This window comes from Schistocerca piceifrons, chromosome 7, assembly GCF_021461385.2.
Source record: "Schistocerca piceifrons isolate TAMUIC-IGC-003096 chromosome 7, iqSchPice1.1, whole genome shotgun sequence".
NCBI classification, from domain to species: domain Eukaryota; kingdom Metazoa; phylum Arthropoda; class Insecta; order Orthoptera; family Acrididae; genus Schistocerca; species Schistocerca piceifrons.
The window spans coordinates 183,754,359-183,767,177 of record NC_060144.1 but is presented as its reverse complement, the minus strand read 5'-3'; the positions used below and the strand labels follow the sequence as shown (position 1 = coordinate 183,767,177).

Here is a 12,819-nt window from a genome sequence, read left to right as displayed (position 1 = left end):
TACGACTCACGACCCACCTTCACAGATCCACTCCAACCATTACCTCTTCTCATAGCTTTCAAGCTTCATGGAAGTGCTCCTGCATATCTTGCAGGACTAGCGCTCCTGGAAGAAAGGATATTGCAGAGAAATGGCTTAGCCACATCCTAAGATAATGTTTTGTTGCACAACAGATCCAGTTCCTGGGAGCTCTTAAAATTTTTTAAAAAAATTATTATTTGGCGCAGACGGCAGATAATCAGGTTTAGCTCATACTGTGTGGTACAGTCGGTGTCTGGAGCAGCCAGAGTCGCAGAACACGTTGCCACACCAAGCCGAGCAATAAGCACGGAGTGCAAACGGGGCAGTATTGCAACAGCCAATACCTGCGATCCTTGCAGTATGCGGTCGTAACATGTAAAATCTGATCTCAACCGTTCTACAGCGTCTAGCTCTGACGGAAAGTGCGAAGGCAAGGACAACTGATAATAAGTGAGGCACCACGGTTGGGACAAGCCCACTCACTCCAGATAATGGTCATCCCGTCTGCACCTCTGATTCTGACGTCCAAAGGACTGCAGCCAAACGACGGCGATGGAACTTTGTCGCTGCAAGCTGCCACTGTTGTTTGGTCACTACTGTAACTGACAGATTTGGACAAGGGGCCTTCCACTGGCACTTGAGTACCGCCTCCGTGGTTGAACGTGGTACCATCTCCCTGGCTGTACACTGTGTCGCCGATCTGGGTTCTGGGTTTCTGCCTTCTGGGACACGCTTAAGTGCACGTCTTTATTCGAGAGTTCTGGGTCGGGCTACACGAATTCCAGGTGAGCCATGGTAGGTTTGCGCCTACAGGCTCCTATCATAGCTACCAGCACGACATCACTATTGGGTCTTGACTTGCTCAACACCTGCGTGCTGCATCCACATTCCATGCCACACTCCAGTATGCGATAGCACGCTTTCTGCCGCGCTGGAGAAGACAATCTGTCGTGTGAGATCACGAATAATAAATATATTATCAGACAACACCGTTTAACTGACGCATCGGGCGCATGACTGCTACCCTCACCAGCTCCCGAGGTCGGCCTCTGTACCTGTAGCGCCATCATCCAATCTCCTCAACCTCCACAACCACTAAAAATAATCCTGACCCAATGGGCGACCTCTACAGTTTCGACAAAGAATTTTCACTCTGTAGCTTCTGCCTTCATGGCACCCGCTATCTATGATATGTTGATGGCACCTGCCTAAGTGCACATCTTTCTTCGAGAATGCTGAGTCGGATAGCACGAATTATAGGTAAGCCAGCTGGATTTTAATCTTCCTGGGAGACTGAACATCGTGTGCTAGATCGGGATTCAAACATCAGGAGGCACTGGTGGTAGTGGATCTGCGAAGGCGTGTGGTGAGTCATGCTTGGATAGCTCAGTCGGTGTATGCGAAAGGCAGAGATCCCAGTTCCAGTCCAACACAGAGTTTTGGTTTATTAGGAAGAATGAAATCCGCGCATACTCCCCTACAGATTGAAAATTTGTTCTGGAAGCAATCCCCCTAGACTGCTGCTAGGCCAATTCTCCTCAATATCCTTTCTTCCAGGAGTGATAGTCCCACAAGGTATGCACAGGAGAACTTCCATCAAGTTTGGAAAGTAGCAGACGAGGTGCTGGAGGAAGTAAAGCTATGAGGGCCGGGTTCTGAGTCGGGCTTGGATAGCTCAGTGGGTAGAGCACTTTCTCGTGAAAGCATGTTTGTTAACATTAGATGACAATATTCTGCTTCGTATTTTCTAGATACTGCAGGAATCATTGAGCTCCCAATCTAATTTAAAAAAAAAATGCAACAAATGTAAAATTATAACAGGGCCATACAGTTAAATATTTTGAGAAAATCAAGGACATATCTTCTCCACTCGGTTTATAATTTAGCTTTTCATTTTCGTCAGACACTGATCCAGAAGCTACATTTTATGTTATTACTACAATCCTGAGCCCAAACTAGCAGTCTCAGAGCGAAATGTGTGTAATAAACGCTGGTATTATCTTGTCATCTATGTAAGGTGCTTAAATCGTTAGAGGTCTACTTGACATTTAATGATAACCATGTAAACGATAAAATTATCCTCATAACGGTTTGCCATGACGTTTCTATAGAGAACAGCAAACCAGATTTATTGAACACGACAGGATAATAAACAGAGAAATGTGAATCGATACTACGTTTAATGTATTTAGCACTTTGTTGGTTTGCGATAGGCCTATTTCGGCTACAAGGTAGTTATTTCTAGCTACCTGTGACTAGTAAATATCATCGATAAACTTTGTTTCTAATCTTATTTCTATTGACAATATTGAGTGATTATACAGTAGTACTTATGTCTAGCTGTACTGAAAATTGTGCTGATACTTAAATATAGGTAACAGGTAATCATACAAAGCCACTAACATTTTATAAGAAAAGATTAAATTAACAGCAAAGATCAAATCACTAATACATAGAAACTCATAGATTTATAAATTAAAACAAAATTGTAAGCATGTAATATCGCTGGTGTTCCGCTAAATAAAGCTGTCAAAAGTACAGAAATTAGTAAACAGAACAGAAAGGCGATAGTCAACAAAAAACTTGTTTACAACATTAACGACGGAGATATGGCAATGTGGATGCTACAATCACACAATCACGCAACCTATAAAACAAGACAACCAAATAATTAGACAGTGACAGCACCGATCGATGTTTCGTGGACGTCAAAAACAGCGAGACGTAAGTATTATTGTTATAAGAATGGAAAAAAGGGTTAACGAAGTTATGTATTATTCGCAGGCAGGGAGAATGGCACTGTAGCCGAAATACTCCTATCCCAAACCAGTAAAGCACTAAATAAGCTAAACACAGCAGCGATTTGGATTTCTCTACTTATAGTGTCTGTGCATGGCATATATCGTGCTGCGGGACTTCAAGACTACAAACGACACGATACTGAATTGCAAAATCATCCCCTACATTACGCAGCTTTGTCAGTAGCAAATGGTATTCAGCAGTCATGCCAGAGGGGCCCCCATTCCACTTAATCACCACATGGGTTAGGGCGGTTGTTTTCTCTACGAAACCAATTTATGCTGATGTATGGGCCAGGGAAACTGGGATACGACCTCGCATTAGTTCCACTAATTGAGCATGCTGGTGTAAAATATAATTATCATTAAATTGCTGCATAGAAATGAGCGCCCATCCGTATTTATAATGTTTGGGAGCAGGGGGAGTTTTAGAAAGAATAAAGAAAAGTTAAAGTTCAACATCACTTCGATGTCGAGGTCTTTAGAGACACAGAACTGTTTGAATTGGAGAATTATTGGAAAGAAAAGATGAATTTATTTGATAAAGAGCCCGAAGCCATGAGGACTCGTCAAGGAAGATAACACTTCTGCTTTCTAATAAGATCCCACAGTTTCAACCATTTCGCTTCACAGACAAACTTAGCGACAAATTACTCAATACAGAACGGTAGGCGTCGTACTGTTTGTACTCACAGCTTTCGCAGTCTCGGCAGGTGGGAGAAGGCAGTGGGCGCGACCGCCACCAGGGGATTCCCCCTCAGCTCCAGTAGTGCCAACCCTGGCGCCCGCTGCAGCACCCCTCCCGGCATGTACTTGATGCGGTTCCCAGACACCGACCTGAAACAGCAGTAACTGACTTGCATTTACAGTGCGACATAAAGATGACGGCTACCAGAGAATACTTCCACAGCTCCCGCAATGCCAGCCCTGTTTCCCACTACAGCATGTGATTCAGTGTGTAACTAAGGCAGTTCCGAGAAACCAACCTGATATCTGATCGTTATTTACGGTGTGATGAAGTGACGACCTTTACCAGTTATTCTCTAACAGCACTATCAGTACCAGTCCTGCAACTGCTGCAGTGTGACGCCCAGAATGTACCTGATGCTCCTTCCATAATACGAACCTCTTCTTTCTTCTTTCTGCGAGTTTTCTCTCTCATCCAAATTTCTATCTCCTTCTACACTGCCAGTCCTCTTCCTGCATGGCCCTGTCCTGCATTGCACGCCTCACTCCATCATTCCAATGTAGCCAGTGTCTTCCTCTCTTTCTGTGTCGTGGGTGTCTCCAGTACCACATTTTAGAGGGCCATCTTTCCTCTGCCATTCTTCTAAGATGTCCCTACCATATTAGCCGTTTATTTTCAATTGTATCCACAATACCTTTTGTAGCTCCCATCTGCACTCGTCACACTTCATTTTTTATACTGTGTCTTCTTACTTCACAACGTTGTCTCCAAATCTCAATTTCCATTGCCTTTAATTCCTACCTGTTGACCCTGGAGAATTCCCACAGTTCAGCACCATACAGAGTAATGCTTTCAACTAAAGGATCGTACATTCTTTTCAAAGTTTTGACGTCGTTTTAAACCAAATAATGGAGTGTAACTGCTTAATTGCCACCTTTCCCATTCCCATTCTGTGCTTCATTTCCTTGTTCAATGCACCTTTGCCCGAAATTATTGTCCCTAAATATTTATATGAACGGCTACACTTTACTATAGATCCATCATCCATAACAGAATCCATTCCTATACCTCCGACAGCCAAGTATTCAGTTTGTCATATTAACAGAATCTTCCGTCGGTTCTTGGTAGAACAACATTATAATAATAAATGAAAAGCACCAGTTTGCTTTTGTTCTACAATATTACTTTTATTGCTAACCGGTTTTCGGCTTACAAGGCCATCTTCAGACATTTCTGAATATATATATATCAGACATTTCTGAAGATGGCCTTGTAAGCCGAAAACCGGTCAGCAATAAAAGTAATATTGTAGAACAAAAGCAAACTGGTGCTTTTGATTTATTATTCAGTTTGTGTAAAGTTAAATCTCAAGCCCCACTGCTCATATTCTTCATTATGCTTTTTAGCATACAAGACTCATCCTCTTCTTCCTTAATGAAGATGACCTGATCGTCCACGAAATTAGGGAGAATAGGATGCTATCACCTACTCTGATTCCTATGTTTTTGCACTTCATTTTCCTATTTTTCAGAGCTTTGTTAAAAAATATTTTAATGAGGGTAGCCGCCAAGCAGCATTCTCGTTTCAGTTAAAGTCTGGCGTAACGTCAATGCTAATTAACTCGGAAACGCCGCAGTGTACCAAATATTTTTCTTACGAATTATTTCTCAGCACAACCTTCTCTGCAACTTTTTCGGCTGCTTCTGGCCACCCTGTGTACTAGAACGGTAATGTTCTCGTGAGTTCTGACACGTCAGTTGTTGGAACTAAGACGAAGTAACAAACGCAAAGCCCTATTTAGAAGAAAATGTGATATTTAAATAGCGTCTGCAGCTGCATTAACAATCAGTATTTCTCAATTCTGGACTATCATTTACTGCATATTTTTTACAGGTGACTTCACTTCAATTGCTGTGACGCAGCTTCGAAATAGCATTGCCAACGGATGGCATCTAAAGACAATGAAAACATTAGTGTAAAATACTGTAAAAATACAAAAGGTGCAATAAAACATTTCAAGGACCTCAAAAATCCATCTCACCAATCAGAACAAGACCAGTGCAACAATAAAGCTAGAGTTATTACATAACTATGGCTGATAAGTATAGGTCACAGAAAAAAGTAAATGTAATCTAGAGAGAAAATAAAGGAACGCACACTAACGATGCTACTGCGTAATGCAACATTTTCGAGTAAACAAATGTATAATTGTGTTTTGTTGAAAAGTGGATATTGTTAGTCATATCTGATGCAAGCACGGGGACAGAGCTTACTCGGCCAGGGCGATAGCTTTCATACATGTTTGAACACACACTGCGGCAGAAACATATAACCTTAAGCTTATTGAAAATCATATTGTTCAGGAGATCCTATTTGTCGATAATACAACAGTATAACACGTCCAACCTCTTCGTTGCGTGGTAATCTGTCGTCCAGAAGTTCCACAGCGATGTTTTCCCAACATTGTAAGCGTCCAGAAATTGGACCCGTTGTACTATTGTATTATTGACAAACTGGATCGTCTGAAGTAAACTTAAATTTTATGCATCAAATTATGATTTTTAGTTTGCAGTTTTTCACGTTATTCAGACTGTGACTGAAGTCATGTATGTATCCACATAGCTACTACGATTGAAGAACTTTCTGTGTGTGTACTATTTGATGCTACACGATTGTACATTTTTTTGTCTCATGTTTTCACAATGGTCTGTTAGTTTGTGTAGCCAAGAAGCATGATCATTTTTTTAAAATCGAAGCGGATGGCAATAGCAACTATTTTCCGTAGTGGATGATGGTGGTACAATATGATTTTGGATATGTAGCTGAAAGCTGTGAGATAAAATTTACTGAAAATAGGTGAAAATATAAACTTAAGAATTTGAAATTCAGAATCTGTTGTTTGGAAATACGAAGCTAATATAAAAAGGCCTCTTAAATGGAAAAGTTTGTTAGGAATTCGAAGTAGCTCTGTATGCATTCAGAGGTGGAATGTATTAATTATGCAGGACAATTAAAATGATTGTAGCGATTACAAATAGCTATAGCTACTCATTGCATGCGACAAAGATACGAGTTACACAGAATGTAAATTGATGTTCAAAAGTATAGGTGTTGTATATGGCGTCTGTTGGTCAGACGCCCAATATCTAGGCAATAACCCATTCCAGCACAGGTGGAGTCACCGACGCGAGCGCATTAGAAATGTACATTTCGAGTTGTTTTGATCTTGCACATAATCCTGTATAAATAAATCCAAGGCTGAGACGTCCGGAGATCTAGATGGGCAAGAGCAAGCACAGTGTCGTCATGTCCAATTCGACGAATCAAATGGTCGATTTAAAAATGTGCGGCCCCTCTATACCCGCTAGTGGGAATCCTCGATTTTACTGAAAGATGTAAAGAGGGGAATCAGTATAACGTTGCGGAATCAGTTATCAAGCATGTTATAACAGTTCGATTACATATGCCTTTTTTTAAATTCCCCAGTAAATGAGAAAGTGGAACTAGAATGATGTATTGAAAAATATTTGTTGGGTGATGGGATAATGCTGATGGTGGGGTGGGGTGGGGGAAAACCATTTTATTAATTGTTTTGGAAACTGGTTTACGTCTGAATGGCCACCCAGGTGCGTATTCCAGGGAAGGCAGTAACTGGGCGGGAGACTGGTTTTATTTTTTCTTTTAAAAATTGGGAGTATATGTGTGACAGTGAGATCACTTTGTTTCATTTAATTGAAAGTATAAGTTTTCTACTTTTATAAGTAATTACTGCTTGCAGTGGGAAGGACTCATTACTATTAGAGCTGACACGGAATACTGTTTGTTTTCTTTCACTCCCGGAACAGCTGGACCATTAAAGCGCATTAAGATTTCATATTATAGGGCCCCAGTATGACTATTGAACTGGAATAATTACAATATCACGGAATTTTGTATGTTAGGCTCCTATTAGTGCGGATTCACCCGAACAAAGAGAAATTTTTAATTTTTTTGCGATACGTTCGGTATCTGGTGGCTGGAATTCTTGCAGTTAATCTCAGTCATTCAGTAAAATAGCAGATCCGCCAAAATGTCCAAGCAACTGTTTGTTGTAGCACTTAACTCAGTGAAGAAAAACGTTTTGGGCACTACCAGTAGGTGGGTGATATACTTTCCACTGGACAAACCAAGTCTTTCTTCAAATTACCGACGCATTTTGAGAATAGTTTTGTCATTTGGCGGTGTTTGATAGTATTGCTAACAAATTCTTCTCTGTACTGTGATGAAAGAACGACAATTCTTAAATTCTAATACGAAGAATGCCTTCTGTACAGGCTCTCGCATTTCCATTTCTGAAGCGGAATATTTATATTAGGTTACGTTCTCATGACGATGGTGAATCGCAGCGTTTTTAAATTGTGCTCGCAGGAAACCCTTTACTGGCCTGTAACCGAGCTAAATAATCTGTAGACTCATCGTTACAGCGTGCCAACACCCGTTTTGAAATGTGCACTATCTGATCAACAGCATCCGGACATCTGTTAGTGGACATTAACATGGAGTGTGTCCACCCTCCGCCTGTATGATGGCCTTAACTCTGCTGGGGACGCTTTCAATGAGGCGTCTAAATGTCTGTAGAGTAATTTCAGTCCATTCTTCCTCGAGGGCCGAACCGAGAGAACGTAGTGATGTCGACTGCTGAGGTTTGGAGCGAGGTCATCCCAAAAGTGTTGCACTGGGTTCAAGTCGCGACCCTGTGGAGGATAGCCCATTTCAGGAATTTTACTGTCTACAAATCATTGCCCGCAGATGCTGCTTTATGGCGGTGCACTGTCATGCTCACACACAGAGCCATCGTCTTCGTACAGTTTCTCTACAGCACGCAGTACACAACGCTGTAGGATATGTTTATGTAGTTCATATTGAGTATTTTCGTAAGCACGATAAGGAGGCCACACCCTAAACACGAGAAACATCTCCATACCGTAAGACCACATTCTATGTACTTCACTGTTGGTACTACGCAAGATGGCAGGTAATGTTCTTCAGGTGTATCCCAAACCAAAAACTTTCCATGGGATTGCACAGGGTATATCGTGGTTCATCACTCAAAACCAATCGTTTCCAGTCACCCACTGTCCAGTGATGTCATTCTGTACACATTCTCAAGCGTCGCTTAGCACTGACTGCAGAACTAGGCCGATTATGAGGCGCTGCTCGACCATTATACCCCATTCCTTTTAAAGGGGGTAGAACGTCAAACGGGACGACTTGGAGGAGGAGGGGCACCACAGGACATTTTAATTTCCACTGTCTATGCTTTTACAAATAAATTCATAAAACTTTGTCATAATGACCAGGAAGGATTCAGGATTCACACTCTTAGCAGTGGAAGTTCAAAAAAAGAACAATATTTTTTTTTTACATTTGAAATTTCATCATTTTTTCACTCACTATTGGCTGCATTTGTTGCTATAGGTACACTTTTCTTCATAAGTAAGAGGGATTTTTCGATGAATTGTGCTCAGCATACAAACCATACTTACAGGCGTATGAAACTCTAGAATTTATTTAATTTGTGAAAAAAATGAATGAGCTGTTACATTTTAAACTTTGAAAAAGCTCAAATTTTATAGTTAATTATCTAAATATTTACCACACTTTTTAATAGATTCGGAAAATTCTAGAGTTTTGCATTTAGGAGTTTGTGTTTAATAAGCATACCGTATTTGAAAGTAATAGGATATTTATTTTGGATGTTACATGTACCTAAGTACAGAAATTTGTGTTTTGCGGAAAATGGCCACTAACGTTTCTGCTTGTATTTGGCATTCTTTTAGAACTGTCCAGCACCATAAGCAGGTTATTTCATTTTCACATTCCTATGACGCACTCTTCTTGATCTCCTTTCACTACCCGCTCTCTGTGTATCGCATACAAATGCATCAAAATGCAGTTCACTCCGGTCTTAATTCTCATTTTCTCTCAAACATATTTCCTGCTTTGCGCACCATCATTAAAACATGAAACTGCATCATAAAACCAATAGCAAATGCATTTCTTCCTACAAAAACAGTTTTTGACAATCTTTCCCATACACATTGGTTAAAACTTTCATCTGGGTTTTGGGTACCGCCATGAAGATGTTTCTTCAGTATGTTTTCATTTCTAAGGTCCTTAATATAGTTCTGATGGCTTCCATTACAGCAGTTGGCAGAGAATTCCTGTGATGATATTCTTCACCACGAGAAATTGATCTTTGGTAGCCACACCATGATTCACTTCCTTTTGGGCACAAGTTGTGGATAGGGTTGTTATCTGTGGACATTTTGTGGAAGTATGAGGCCCAAACTACTTGCTTCATATTTTTCAAATCCTCTGTGTTCCTTCTTATCGCCAAGCAATAATATGTCTGTAGCTTGTCAATTTCTGCATCCGTCAGTCGCCCTCTCCCTTGTATCCTCTTCCCATCATATAAACTTGTCTCAGCCTTCTAAGTCTAGTGCCAAATCTTTTCTGTACATGTACCACACATTATAACTTCTGCACAATAGTCTCAGCTTCACATGGAGCACATTTTTGAACCTAAAGGAAAGCTTTACTATCAGCATCACCAAGGTACTTCACATATTGCAGGGCATGGGAAGCAAGAGATCTAGTAATCAAGCTGACAACTCCCTGCACTTCCATATCTCCACTTGAGCAATTATAGTTCATATTACATTCATGATCTGGAATACCTTTCACACAATTATGACAAAATTTGCTCAACACTTCCACATCTAGTACTTTGACAGTGTCTACAGACATTGTTGTAACAACACCATTCAATGAAGTATGCTCTTGTTTTGTCAGGTACCATCAAAACCGGCCACTATGTCCCCGCCACCACCATTTTCGATAGTAGATAATTCTGCATCACTTTTCATTGACGATTCTGCAACTTCTATTACAGAACCAAGCAGTACGCCACAGTATTCTCAAATTTTACTGGAGGAGGTGGAAGATTCATCACTGCACAAAATGTCCATGCTGCCTTCTCTCCCCCACCAATGCAATGCATGCCATATGCTACCCTCAAATTCACGTCATAACCTTTGTTTACGATTTTAGATGTCATGCACCAATGTTGCATTTGCTGTATATCACAGATAACTTCGTAGCAAGGCCTTTCCTAGCCCTCTCATATTCCACCGCTGAAACACACTGCACACCAGAGCAATGCTTGCACATAACATTGTCCAATTCTAACTGCGACAGTATGTTAACATCAACAATAATATTACGTAAACCTTCAGATTCACAGCCTACATTTTCATTAGCACTAAAAACGAGTTTCCTTTTTGAAGCACTCCGCGGTGGTTTGTTTACCGGCTCTGAGAGGTTGCAGTCTTGAGCCACTGGTGTAACATTTGTTGTACTCCCTTTACTGTGTATCTGTTGCCCTGCTGACGTTATTTACGGTTGGAGCAATGAATTCTAGGCATCTTGTGCGATAATATGCCACAAACGAACACAAAGAAACACTGCCAAATGAAAATCATTTCGAAATTCACAACACCACACTGCAAGCCTTTCAAAGCAGAAAACAAACAAAATCAACGAGCAAAACAATCCACGTCGATAGCAGCAGAAAAAGTGTTGATATCAATAGTCCTTTGTTCTCGTATGACAATCTCTGGCGCAAATATAAACATTCTAATTCTACAGAGCGAAGTACACTTACATATGGCAGGAGTATGCTGTGCAAAGGGGTGTGGCGCTGCATCTTGGTACACTTAAGACCAAATACGTGTCTTATAATCTCTTAAATATATATGTTTTACACATCAAAATATTTAGGAAGACGTGAGCTACAAACCAGGCATATTTTTTTCTAAATCGACTTTTTTTAAAAATTTTTGACGTCCTACCCCCCTTAAATCCCTACGCAGAGTCATTGTTCATCCTGGATGCTGGTCAGCCTGGTGTTGGTTCAGCTGTATCTGCCCTCGCGTTTCCACTTCAGGATCAAGTAGCAAACAGGTGACTTGGGCAACTTTAGAAGGTTTAAATGCTCTGATGGATTTGTTACTCAGGTGACATCCAATGAAGAGCATACATTCGATGTTATTGAGCTCTCCTGTCAGACCTAGTCTGCTGTTACTGCTTCTTAACTAACAAAATACTCTACGCCTCCTTTCGTAGTGCGGGCCCGCCTCTTATGACAAGTAGAGATCAATTCTGCCATACATAAGAGTATCTGGTTGCTGTTGATCAGCTAGTGTATGTAGTTATTGTCTGCTTTTAAGATAAGCGCACGTTTCCATTGCAATGAGACTGAGGTAGGGCGCCCACTGAAGTGGCGTGCGCATGACGTAGAAGACACACAGTAACGCTGCAGCATGCACGTGACCCGCCGCCAATACAGTAATTTGGCACTATGTATTTTTTGCACTATGGAAGTGTTCTTCCTTCAGTCGACTTAATTATTGTTTAATATAGATGAAACGAAGCTATATCCGTTTCTGTAGTTAGTTTCTCAGTAAAACCTTCGCTTTTAGCGTAAAAAATCAAAAACCACTACTTTGTGTTTTGTCTCTTTCTCTGCTATGGAATCTTTCTCATTCGATTTTGAGGAAAGTATTCGATAAAAAAATTTGATTCTTTCATACTTTACAGCCTGATATCGCAGCTTGATAAAGAAATGCGCGTCTTTTCCAGACTGCTTATAGTTGTTTTGATACTTCAAAATTAAGCAAGTACCGCAACATACTTCGAAAAGCTTGCAGTGAAAAATGTAGTCGCTGATCAGTTTACGTTAGGCACATATTAGGCCATACATTTCTATAAATAAAATAAAGCTACCACGTCGAAATTGTTTTAACACTGAAAAGAGAGCCGCATTTCTTTCAAGTCACGAATAAATAAGTGATATATTTTTAACGTATGACGCGATGAGCTACGACGCACCCCACTCGACGCTGTGGCCATGCGCCATGCAGGGTTGTAGCTCGTGTTTTTTTTCTCGTATGTGTTTATGAAGCTTAGTTACTCTCGCATTTTCAGGTAACGTTGCATTAAGAATTATTTTCGTTTTTAAAACTAGAGACAGACAATCTCAGATCCAGCGGCAGAGTCAGATGTATATTGAATGCGTCCATTTTTCTTGTTTGCACTAACAGTTTCATTGAGGTAACGTTCAACGACTGTTTCTGTTCACACATTGTCCAAAAAATTATGTGTGTTGCAGGGAGCACTGAAAGTAGGAAATGGGATTTTGTAGTTGTTATAACTGAAGTATATTGTCAGTAATTAAAACTTCCGGGCTAAGAGGCCGTGGTCCAATAGTAG

The 12,819-nt window shown here is 40.7% G+C and overlaps 1 protein-coding gene across 1 annotated transcript in view; it reads right to left on the bottom strand.

The window, feature by feature from the left end:
- LOC124805538 (lutropin-choriogonadotropic hormone receptor-like) overlaps positions 1–12,819 on the bottom strand; it is an 860,476-nt gene that overhangs the window by 275,613 nt on the left and 572,044 nt on the right. The window contains exon 7 of the mRNA XM_047266106.1: positions 3,513–3,656. Within this exon, the coding sequence (XP_047122062.1) occupies positions 3,513–3,656 (144 nt within the window). The remainder of the gene's footprint in view (positions 1–3,512; positions 3,657–12,819) is intronic.